This window comes from Limulus polyphemus, unplaced genomic scaffold, assembly GCF_000517525.1.
Source record: "Limulus polyphemus unplaced genomic scaffold, Limulus_polyphemus-2.1.2 Scaffold574, whole genome shotgun sequence".
NCBI classification, from domain to species: domain Eukaryota; kingdom Metazoa; phylum Arthropoda; class Merostomata; order Xiphosura; family Limulidae; genus Limulus; species Limulus polyphemus.
Genome location: NW_013666184.1, coordinates 296,936 through 309,914, shown reverse-complemented (window position 1 = coordinate 309,914; position 12,979 = coordinate 296,936). Strand labels below are relative to the sequence as shown.

At 30.9% G+C, this 12,979-nt stretch overlaps 1 protein-coding gene across 3 annotated transcripts in view; it reads left to right on the top strand.

Annotated features, from left to right (window-relative positions):
- The first annotated feature begins 1,238 nt into the window (after positions 1-1,238).
- LOC106459201 (CWF19-like protein 2) overlaps positions 1,239-12,979 on the top strand; it is a 65,645-nt gene continuing 53,904 nt past the window's right edge. Inside the window, exons 1-4 of one of the 3 annotated variants that reach the window (XM_022385635.1) lie at positions 1,239-1,485; positions 5,186-5,290; positions 10,163-10,270; positions 12,496-12,612. In XM_022385635.1, the coding sequence (XP_022241343.1) occupies positions 1,477-1,485; positions 5,186-5,290; positions 10,163-10,270; positions 12,496-12,612 (339 nt within the window). In that variant the 5' untranslated portion in view covers positions 1,239-1,476. Of the gene's footprint in view, positions 1,486-1,512; positions 1,612-5,185; positions 5,291-10,162; positions 10,271-12,495; positions 12,613-12,979 lie in introns of those variants that run through there. The other 2 variants (XM_013918800.2, XM_022385636.1) reach the window with 2 other exon arrangements.

Here is a 12,979-nt window from a genome sequence, read left to right as displayed (position 1 = left end):
TTACTTAATAAAACTGGTTTATTCTTTCTGAATATAACTTCACGATACACTTGATTTCAACATTCGCGCTAAAACAAACGCGTTAACTTCAACAATACTTTCTCCCTGCAGATCAATTACTCACTACCTACACACACATTATTGTCCCATCACGTTGTCACCCTCTTTTATATACCACACTACCCTATATCTAGTAAATGCTAGAGCATTCGCCAAGGTACAGGATAGTTCTAGAAACGTAGCGTGACACTAGTCATGTGACTTCGCTGACGTAACAATATAGACGACAAACAACTTCAGATAAATGTTTTTATGTTCTACCCAAAGTTTCGGTTTAGGTTTTGTTTTTTAAAGGGCCGATGAACGCCACAGGTTACAAAACTGATTTTAAACTATAGTAACCAAAAAGTCTCTTGTTGTTGTTGCGATAGTCTGGCAACTGTGAGTTTTATTTATTAAAAAACTTGAAATACCATATTGCAGAAATGATATCATCGTCCATGCGATTTTGTATTGGCGAACCAAATAAGAGCAAAGTCGCGTTCCTTCTGCATAATTTGATTGATCTAGTCCGTCGGTATATCGCTATGAAAGTGTAATATATATGTATATTATTATCATTATTAGGTATTTCTAACGTACAGAATTTTATTAGTCGTCGAATTAAAGTCTGTGTTGTTTGTTTTGTGTCCGTTTTATTAGAGGCCTAAAAAAACAAATATGCTAGATGACGACAAGGAATAGTCGTGCGATAGTTTATCTTGGTTTCATTAGCTATTTCAGGTTATATAAAAGTAGTAAATTTTTCGGTCGAGATTATTTGCATTTTGTATCATAATTAGGTAAAGGAAGCTTTCCCATGATATTTAATATAAATAGATATATATTTTCACATAATATTTTGTAAATTTCAATAAAGTATTTTTTTTAATTATAATACACAAGGGCCGACTAGAGATAACTCCAAAGAAAATAACTGTTTCGTACGAATAATAGAGGAAACGACCTTGAAATGTGGTGCGAGCATAATATTCTTTTCGGGTTGGACAAATATTCTGTGGTGTAATAGCATAATTTCTATTGTAATAAATTTTATAAATCAATATTTTTTTCTTTGTTGAGCTTCTTTTTTTAACTAGGCCCCAATTTCAATTTACATGCACAATCTCGTGAAACTGGGGGTTCATGTCTTGGCTGACTTGTATTATTTTCGGTACTCTGTCTTATAAACTCAAAAGGCGATATGTTTTGTTCGTTTGAAAAACACACGAAAATATGTTTCACAAATACCCATTAATCAAAAGTGTATTCGAATGGAATACTCGTGTTGCATTAATACTATTAGTATTACAATCAGGAAAAGTATACATTGCCATTTGTGTTGTAATTAATACTAATTCTGACAAAGTAACAGCGTTTATAGTTAGCAATGACATTGATACCGATAGTAACATTAACTGAATTTTGAAGAGGTTTATGAAAATGGTATATGTCTTTTAAACTTATATAATTCTTGCTTTTCTAAAACATTATAAGTTTGAAATATATAAAGTTATTGAAGTTGAATTAGCTTTTGGTGGAAATACAACATTTCGTTCAAGGATGCTAATGGTGAGGTGACAAAAACAAACTAAAAGTGTGACATTAGAAAGTTTGAAGTATATTGTGACTGCTAGTGTTAGGCCTACTTTGAATATTATATATGATCATGCCTTTTAAACTAAAGTTTTAGAGGCGAAACTTTGTAGTGTTTTGTACTAAAACAATAAATGTTATATTTATTAAATTTAGGGCTACCACCTTTGAAGTGCAAAAACAACAACAAAAAAACAGCACTCGCCACATACACCTCAAACATTGGAACTGAAAGTGAAACGGTGAACTGAACTCATTTTTACAGGACTAAACCAATTATATAATAATAATATAATACACTATACTAATAAGTAATATTCTACAACAGTCACTTATACTTTATAGTAGAGCGTTTTCAAACTCTTCCACACACGTGGCAGTTTTGATCTATCAATATTATCAATGAAACTGGGGAAGTGGCAACATAATAACAATGAGATTTAGCTGGACAAAGAAACGTTTAACATTCGATAACCATGTGTAATGTGGTAACTGCAAATATTATGTCCATGGAAAAAAAAAAACACACCAGACTATTAAATTGTTTTTTCTTGCAACCAGAAAATACATAAAAGAAGCAAGGCCAGTCAAGTGGCAAATATAGTCGTAATCCCACCAAAAGCTGTTTTAGTAACTTTGTCTATGTTCCATAATTAGATTTTGTAAGTTTAAGTTGTAAGTAACTTGAAATAAGTATTAACATTTATTATTATGCTGCACATAAGATTATGAATACAAGTTTAGTGAGGAGTAATGTGGATATGAGAGAAAAACAACTTGCATATAAAAGAAAGAATATATTTTTATATAAAAGTATTAATATATCAAATCAAATATTATTTAAGTAGTTAATAACATGTTTACTAAAAGATTTTGTGCAGCCTTCTGCATATTAGATATTGTATACTTGGTACTTTATTATATGTAGATATTAATACATTGGTAAGTAAAGATTTAAAGTACCAGGAACAACAAAGTTGTAAAGAAGGTTAAAGATCATATATGAACCCTTTTCTCTTACTCTAATTTTTAAAAAGTTTGTAGACAGTAGGTAGGTGCTTGACAAATGGAGAGTTGCTAATGGTATTCAAGTTTTTAGATGGGAAGGATAACATTTGTCCTGGAAATCAAAGGCCAATAATCAGTCTTACTTCTGTAGTTATAAGAAAAATGCTAGAGTCCGATAAAAAAAAAGCTTTGTCAAATCACTTAATGATATATGATATCATAAAGGAAAGGCAACATGGATTTCATAAAGGAAAAAATTTGTCTTTTTAATCTTTTAACATTTTTAGAGGATATTACTTATCAGAACAACAGAAATGGTGTGGACTTGATGTACTTAGGTTTTGAAAATGCTTTTGATAAGGTGTCATACAGAAGATTAGCTTGGGTTGGGAAAGATTAATTAATTAACTTTTATGATGGTTGGATGAGAGAAAACAAGAAAGTATTGGAGTCCAGTCATACTAATCCCTTTTTATTAGTGGTGTACCTCAGGGGACAATGCTTGTACCTATGTTTTTTTTTACATACATTAAAGATCTTGTTAGAAAGGGTTAAATTGGGGCAGAACAGTCTAGAACAGCATTTCACCTTTTGAGGATTTAAGACATTAACATTCCTGGTATTCTGATAGGGTCACTCTGTGATCCACACTACTGCTATAAAGTTGATCACAAAAGGGAGTTCCACCTCTTTCAAAATCTCAATTTATCCATGTTTGTTAGGAACATAATTAATGAATTATAGTAAAGTTTGCTGATGACATTAAACTGTTGAATTTTTCTAGCTGTATTGAGGATGTTGTTGTAGTGCAGAATGAGTTTGGTCAGTTGTTAAGTTGAATAGATATGTGTTAAATGTGTTCTCTTTGTGATAACATATTTAGGTTATCATAATTTGGATAATGTATTTAATATAGATGGGAATCACCTCAATATAGCATAACTGAATAAAAAAATCTAGGCATATGGTAGTTAAATAAGCCATCAAGATACTAATCTTGCTAGAGTAAAGTTTTATTGTAGCTAAGAAAGAGTATTGACTTATTGGAAGTGTTTTCAGAGAAGGGCTTCTAGGATGATTCTGGGGATGAAAGGCTTATCTTATAGAGATAGGTTAATCATTTTCTCTTGAGAAAAGAAGGGTAAAGAGGTGATCTTATTGGAGTTTACAAGATTATTCTAGGGATCAATAGGGTAAAAATCTCTGATGTCTTTGTGTTACATTCTAAAAACAATAAGAAAAGACAGGCTAGGCTTCAGTTAAGACAGTTTTATTTTTCTAATAGGTGATAGACTTATGAAGTGAGTTGCTATAAGTAGAAATGGAGGCTGCTACTTAACGAGTAAGAAAGAAGTGGTGGCCTCTTGAAAAATAAAGGGTGGGTTTAAATTTTTACTTTTCTCAAGGGTAGGTATGCAAGGACAGCCTTGAAAGACCAATTCCCTTTGTTATTTGTGTGTGTATGCTACTAATACCAGTTGTACCAGTATCAGAATGGTGGAATTAGGGCAGTACAAAAAATATAGATTCAATTGATGCTAATGTTTCTCTCAAAACTAACATTATTACAAAATAATTTCAATTGAGATAAAAAGTTCTGAGTTATGTGAAACTGGTGCTGTTTATTAGAGGAGGTGAAGAGGTCATGAGGTTTTTTAGGATTGTTTGGAATCCATAAATCCAGGTGATTTTATAAAAAAAAAACTTGCAGGCAGTAAGACAAGAGGACACAAGTTTTAAGGTATGGAAGATCCAGACACACTGTTATTTTTTAATATATTAGTCAGCTTTTGGTATAGTTTGTTTTCGTGTGTGATAGAAGCTGCAACAGTGAAGAGGTTTAAGAGGTTGTTGGATGAGTAATTTATAGATTTAGATTTGGATATAAGACAAGGAGTTTATGTAGTTTGGAATAGGATGGTAGTAAAAATGGGATAGCCTAGATGGCCAAATGACTAAATGTTAACTTTTGGAAAGTAGAGAGAAAAAATTTTAAATTAAACATAACTATATATGTTAATAAAACAGTGCCTGTTTTTTTAAATGGATGCTACTGTAGCACGCGATCTGCAAAGATACTGTCATCATCACCATTTTAATGATTCAATAAAACATAATTTTTTGCTAAATAATTTATATATATTGACATTTTTGTTCAGCAAATAGTAATAATTTAATAAGTTGTGTGTTCCAAAAGAGTACCTTAAATTTAGGTTATAATTGTGCTAGTTTTGTTTGTTGGAATTCATTTCATTCCAATTTTATTAGCCCCCAAAATATTATGTAATGGTGTTTTGTAATTTATTAGTTTAAAAGTGTTATTTATAATAAATGGCGGCAATTGCAAATAAACAGAAATTAAAACGGTGATAATGATAATATCTGTGTAGAGCACACGCTATAGTGTACATATCTTTGTAGACCACATGCTATAGTAGCACATTTAAATGTATGTAACTAAGAACCTACTTTTCAATTCAGAAATTTTGATCCATTGAATTTTGTACAGGACTCATTCAAATATTTTTGTACTCTTTCATAGGAGGAGGAATATAATAAGCCAGAAAAAAGGCATAAATCATCAAAACATAAAAATAAAAACAAATATGAAAAAAAAGAAAAGAAGAAAAAATATGGATCAGAAAAGGTAAAAATCCATTAAAACATTCTTGTAACAGTCTGCTTAAGTGTTATCTGTTGTTGGTTTACATTGTATCTCATGTCATAAATTACAGATAAGTAATCCAAAGACCTGGCATGGACTAGTGGTTAGAGTTCTCTTCTTGCAATCTGAGGGTCACAGGTGTTTCTCCCATCATCAAACATGCTCACCCTTTTAGCTGTGGGAACATTATAATGTGATAGACCAGTGTTTCCCAAACTTTTGTCATCCACACCCCTCCTCCTTCAATAAATATGGGATCTTGCATGCCCCCTCTTCGTGAATATTATTGGCTCAATCAAAGGGTATTAGAGCCAATAATATTTGCAAATCCTTAGAAATAATATAGTTTAAAAAAAGATCATGAACTACTGAATAGAGACGAAGGTCAAGTGAATATCTGCATAAGAATGTAATGGGACCTTCTCTGAGATTTATTCATAAATGTAAACCAACACACAGGTCACATGATGTAACTAAGAAGAAATAAATATGACACTTATGTTTTGCAATTTCACTTCTGAAGATGACGTAGTAAATGTCAAAACATGCAGTCCACATTTTAGAAATGTTTGTAATTGTGTATTTATTATTGTAAAATGACATTTTCTTGTATTTAAAAGTTCAGATATGGATTTGAAATTTCTGCCTCTTTGAGTTTCAAAACATTAGCTGTGAACTTCAGTTTCAAGAACTGTTTTTATAAATAAGGCATAAAATGTAATAGTTTAAAACATTTTAAAAGGTTTTTCCTTGTAATGCTTCTAAAAAAGACCTAACTAGTATATCAGTAAATTAAAAACACTTGACAAGTTCTTCTGCTTTCATTGTAACACTTTTCAAGTTGCCATCACCTTGGTTATTTTCTGTGGCATTTTTCTGTCACGCAGTGGATCTTTCTGATGATCAGGTTGTTATTTTAGTAGTTAAGTACATTTGTTGTCACTTGTGATGTGGTTGACTTGTATGTCAGATTATATGATTTGTGAGGTACCCCTAAGTTGTATGTAGTTTCTAAGGGCCTGCCACTAGAGCTACATATGGCTACTTTCTTTAACGCCTTACCTACCAAGGCCATCTTGTCTTATCGTGAGGGCAAAATCACATTAGTGAATTGAAAAAAATTATAGAGAACTTATCTTTTATTGGATTTCAGAATTTATTTATATGAAATTGTATTATATAATGAAGTGTAAAGAGAAAGTTGATAAAAAAAATCCCAAAATAAGTTTGAGACTATAAATAAGCACCCTCTAAGAAGAAAATTTTTTTTCAACAATATTTTAAATTTTTTCCTTGCACTTTAGTGCTGGTCCTGCCATCTATGATTGGTATCTAAACTTTTCCTAGTCTGTTTTCTTTATAAAACAGCATCTGGGCATATTAAACCTCAGTTGTAAAACTTTTAGCCAATCCTAATTGAAGTTGTCAATTTCAGTACCATGTTATTCCAATCACCGTATTTTGCATTTGACAAGTCATAGGATGATAAGCAAAGCATGTTACGAAACGTTGTTCTCTGGATTTTACAATATCAATTTCAGTACCATGTTATTCCAATCGCTGTATTTTGCATTTGACAAATCATAGGATGATAAGGAAAGCACATGACAAAACGTTGTTCTCTGGATTTTACAATATGAACTTGAAAGGTGCTTATTATAGTAACTGCCATTTTATGTAGAGGTTATGTATAATATTGGTCAATATTACTTTTTTATAATCCTTAGAAAATTTGGTTCTGGAAAAAACTGCATGGGATGTATGTGAATTTTATTATTTTTTTATAGTAGCTTATGTTATTTTCTATCATATATCTATTTATATTAATCATTGTATTTAAAATTTAACTCAAAATAGATATATATTTTTGGGAAAAAAGTTTATTCACGAATGTTAGGATTAAGATCTATTGAGTGGCGAGTGCATGGTCTTTACGTGAATTAGGCTTAGAATTTGTGATTTTTTATATTCTTTTGCATTTTAAATTAGTAGTTTTAAGTTCAATAATTTTAACGTAATTTTATATTTAGTTCATAATAAAAATATGATTTAGTATTTAGAATGATAAACTTGTGTGATTTATATGTACTACTACCAGTACTACATAATTTTGTTTTTTCTTCTTACTATCTTTACTTTGTAGTAAGACCCACACTTCTGTTGTTGTTGTTGCTTTATAATTAAAACAGTTTAACTGATATATAAAAGTTGATTCTGATATTTTGCAAATGGTTTAAACTCAGTGTACAAGTGACAACAATAAAACCCATATGTTGGTTGTGAAACAGACTAAACACTTTTGTCTCAGTAATACAGGGGAAGCTATGACATTCTCACAGTTGAGGTATCAATACACTGAAGAGCTTAAGTTTCGAATTCCAACATAAATATTGCCTATAATGGAGAAATGTGAGCAGGACTAATCTTTTAAGTGCTGTAAATTTCTTTTAATGTGGCTTCCTTATACTATTTACACTACTGTGGAGTTGATCCATCACTGTACTGGTTGACATGGCCTCCTACTATTCATTTACACATACAGTTGAGTTGATCTGTCACCTTAATGGTTGATGTGGTCTTCTGTTACACATTCAATACCACATTGAATTGATCCGTCACACATGCAGTTCACCCCTTTTGATTGGGAGCCCTTTCCTACCCTCTCATGGATGTCAGTTCCCAGCATTGAGGTGTTGAATTTGAATGAATCATTCAACATAAGTCCTTGCACATGTTGAATTTATCCTCTCGATGCCAGATGGCCTGTCCTTGATTGCTGTAGTGTGTTGATCCTTGTGTAATACCCAGGAATTGGAGCAGATCTTAATCCACAATTCTTTGGTTGGAGGTGAAGATGGTATGATTCTCATCCTACCCTCGCATGGATGTTGGTACCCCGTAGAGGAGGTTTTGGATATAGTTGTCTTGTCAAGTACGGTCCAATGCTCCCTAGCCACTCTACTCATCACAATTTCCACCCGTGTGTTTTATGAATTATACACAAGGGTAAAGAGTACACCTGGCTTAGAAGTGGTGCAGTTCTCCTCCTCTGATATCTGGATCTCTTTCTCTCATGGCAAGGGGTATCCTTCAGATTCTTTTGTGGGTGCTTCTGTTATTCCCTTGCACTGGTCCCTCCTCCTTCTCAATGTGGGATTCTAGATAACCATGTTAGAGGAGGTAAGTGACTTATCAGAAGTTATAATTTTACTATACTGAAAATGTACTTCTGATAGGAACTTACATCCTCTCACACTTCCCACCCTTCCTCCTCACTTCTCCGGTGCTCATACCTTCTGCCAAACTTCGAAGTGAAGGTTCGGTAGAGGAGTGTAGAGGGAGTCACATGTGTTATTGGTTAATTTACATGAGAGACATGTTAGAATGTACTAATTCCAACAAGGGGGTAGTGCAAGGCTTGTGGCATGTATAAAAAAAATGTTTGCACATAGAGGGCAGCACTGAACGAGAATAGCTAATCTTGTGAGAGTAGGTAAGTACCTATCGGAAATAAATTTTCAGTATAAGAAAATTATAACGTTACAAGCTACATACTATTTGGTTTCTTGTTCATGATTATGCTTTTTTACCTAAAAGGCATTGTTCTTAGTTAGAGTGGACATCATCTAATTTTCAATGCACATTTAGCCTCACTGTTTGTTCTTCTTGTTCACTTGACAATCAGATGTCCATTTCACCTTTTTCTGTAGGGTTTGCATATGTTACAGCAATGCACGTCTCTCTTTTTTTTTTTTCTCAGGTAAATAATCAATGCTATTATTATTGGCATTTGTTCTGTGGTCTTTTGCTAGAAAAGCCTAGTTTTCTTCAAGACTCATGCAACCTTTTTAAACTTGTTCTTGCAGTTCCTCCACTATTCTAGTATGTGAATTGGTAATTCACTTTCCATTTTTTCTATAACAGGTCGATTATCTCCTTTTTTATTTTGGATAAAGGTTTGGTTTTGCCTTTCTGTTTAGTTACTGAGCTTATATTTAGCAATTTTTCATCATGTTATTGAACCTTTTTCACTAAATCTCTTTCATTCCTTCTAATTTCAGCATTTTCTCATTCAGTGATATCTTTTTAACTAAGCAGATTATTCTGGTAACTGAAGCTCTGAATTATAATAAGTTTTAATACCTTAATCCACTTTATATTTTGGAGTTGTCAAGAATCGTCATTGATCAGAAATTTATGTTATTATTACATCTACCATGCTGTATATTTCTGAAATCATTTGTTTTTCAACATGACAAACTTTTTTATCATTCTCGAGTTTTGTTGAGGAGGTAAGATAAAAACCTTTCTCCTTTTATCATCTCTTCCCTTTGTATAGGTTGTAATGATTAAATACAGATTATCATCAACTTTTTTGTCTGTGCACTTTATGCATGACTTGTACTGAGTTATTATATTGTTTCTCATGGGGTGTTTTTTCTTGTTTTGATCTCTTCCAGTTAACTTAAGTTTGTTCTTTGGAAGGCTTACCTCAGTCTCATTTAAAAGTTGAGATATAAATTCTTAGCTATCTTCCACTAATTCCCTTTCAAGTAAACAAATACCATAGAAATCAATTTTACATGCCCTTTCAGGATTAAGAATGTTGCTTGGATAATGTGATAAATACAAGTTCAATAATTACAACTTATGTGTATTATCTCAAAGAATTTTTTAGTGAATCTAACGTCAAGTATAGTAAAAGAAATCAATTGAATATCGTTGCATTGTGTGTTCCCTTTTATTTCAGAATTTTAGATTTTTTCTTTTGATATATTCGTTGACTGAGAAATTTTATAATATATATTCTAAGTTTACAAATAAAATGTTTTTTCTTTATATATTTTGTTTTAGAGAGAGGAATGGGTGGAACTTAGTCCGTCTGATATTTCCACTGTCAGCTCAAATGAGTTAAGAGAAAAAAAGAGACAGGAAAAGAAAGAAGCATTAATCACAGAAAAAGTTAGTTTTTGTTTAAAAATTGGGCTTAAAGTATTAACTGGAATTATTATCACTAAACACATTCTTTGGTGGTATTCTGTGCAATAGTTGAACAGATGGCTTGGTTATAACAAGAGAAATCAATATTGTTTTTAAGAAAATACTTGAAACATTTCAATAATTACTATCTGTTTGTGCTACCTCAAGGAATGTTATAGTGAATTTAGCATCAAATACCATAAAAGAAATGAATTAAATATTTTATAAATTCCTTTTCTTTTTGTGTGGTTTTTTTATCTCTTTGTGTATGGGGCTCATTCATTTTGACCAACCTTGTTACCAGAAAACTATACTTAATATACATCTGAATGTATTAAGTGTATCTTCACAAAAATTTTCAAGCTTTTAGTAAACATTGCAAGTCTGCTGTACACTGAACAATTAGCTTTTTTAATAAAGTTCTTTTATTAAAAATCCTTTACAGAGTCAGTCTGTGTGAAAGGTGACTTTCATGTTTAAAATAAATACTTTTTTCACCTTACAATTTTCATATTTCATTTGCTTAACTTATAGATCCTTCTAAATGAATATAAAAAATTTTCTTTGAGTAAAATGTTATACTTTGTCTTTTATTTTCTCTACACAACTTTAGTGAAAACAGTGAAACAAAATACTGAACAAGAGAGAGTCTTGAATAGCTGTGGCTATAATTAGATCTCAAATTGGTCATGAGATGAAGCTATTAGCTAAAAGTTTGTTGTTGAAAACTCTATGACCCGCTATACCATGGCGACAAATATTAAATAAAACAACAAGTGTCTTTTTTATCTAAATGACTATAGATTGTAACAGACAATTACAATTATTTATTCTAATACAGGTTACGTTTTTAAAAACTTAACTTTTGCTTGCTTTTATTTTTATTATTGTGCAATGCTTTTTAGATTATTTAACAACATGAAAGTCAGTGAATTACGCATGAGAACTTAGTGTAAACAAACAAGTTACAATCACATGAAGCTGGTTTCATGAATTTTTTTAATAAGTTTCTAATATTTACACTCGAGTAACTTGGGTTAAAAAGTAGATATAATAATAAATAAAAAATGCACATAAATGTTAAGAAATTTAAGACTTATGTGACAGATTGGTATTTGTGTACTTGAGAATGGACTTTGATAAGACTACTTTTTTCCCACTATGTTGGGTGTCCACAAAATAGATTTTGCTTTTAGATTTTCATTTTATAATACAAAAATATATTCAAAAACTACTATAATTCAACTGGCTTTATATCTAAGTTATAAATAGGTTAAACAATTATATTACTGTCAGATAGAATTATAGACATGTTTTGAAAGACAGAGAGAAATAGGGGAGCTTGTCATGTGGCTATGACAAATATAATATCTCATTAAAGAAAGATTCAACATTTAAATTTTGTATGATGGGCTATTAATATTTATATTATGTGTATCTAATTTCTCAGACACACCAATACACACTTAAAAGTAAAAAGAAAAACTGAAATGGGAAATCAGAGCACAAGATAAATCACATGACACAAAGTTCAAGATTAAAAATTAATTTAAATATTTCTTTTGAAAATAAAAAATTAAAACTTAGATAATATAACTCTGAAACTGCTATTTCTATTGGTCATAAGCTTATCCAATAGCAATGTCAGAGAGAACTATAGATGTGTCTTGAAAGGCAAAAGAAATATTAGGGCATGTCAAGTGGATGTGAGAAAATAATGATATCTCACTGAAGCAAAAATATTGTATGCTCAAATTTTATATTTAGGATTATCAATATCTATAGTCGTCATCATCAATTTTTCCAAATATCAAGTAGTCCATAGGGTAATTATGTGTATGTAATTTCTTGAACAATCTGAAGCACACAATAGAGTAGAAAAAAAACACTAATATAAGGAATTTAGAGTGCCTGTTGCATCATATGACACAAAGTTCAAGATTGAGAATTTATATAAATGCTTACTTTTAAAATTAAGACTTGGATAAAATATAAAAATTTGAACTATAAACTTTTGAGCCAAGCTTATTGACATATGTTTATAATAAAATATTTTAAATTTTGATTCAAACTATGTAAAAGCTTATGAAATGTGTACTGTGATCCACTTGTGTCCATAAATTTGATATTTTCTGTGACAGAGAAAGTATTTTGATACACTTGCCAAGCTCAATGCCAAATTGTATTTCTTTTATATTTTGTTTTAGAGAGAAGAATGGATGGATCTTAGCCCATCTGCTATTCCTACTGTCAACTCAGATGAATTTAGAGAAAAAAAGAGACTGGAAAAGAAGAAAAAGAATAAAGAATTAATCACAGAAAAAGTTAGTTTTTGTTTACAAATACAACTTAAAATATGACTTAGATTATTATCACTAAGCACATTATTTGGATGGTACTCTGTGCAACATTTGAACAAATTGGTTAGTTCTAGCACAAGAAATATCAGTCTTGTTTTTAAGAAACTACTTGAAATTCTTACAAAAGGTTTATGAAGAAGATTCTAAAATTATGCATTTTAGTTGTTTTTCAAACTTAAGAACTATAATATTAATACAGTTGTAGATTTTATTGTACATCATTTACGTAATATCTGTGATCTAAACTAATAAAACAACCTATGTGTTTATGTGTGTCAGTCAATCAGTGCCATAGTTCTAAGAGGAAAGCATCTAGAGATCTGAAACCTTG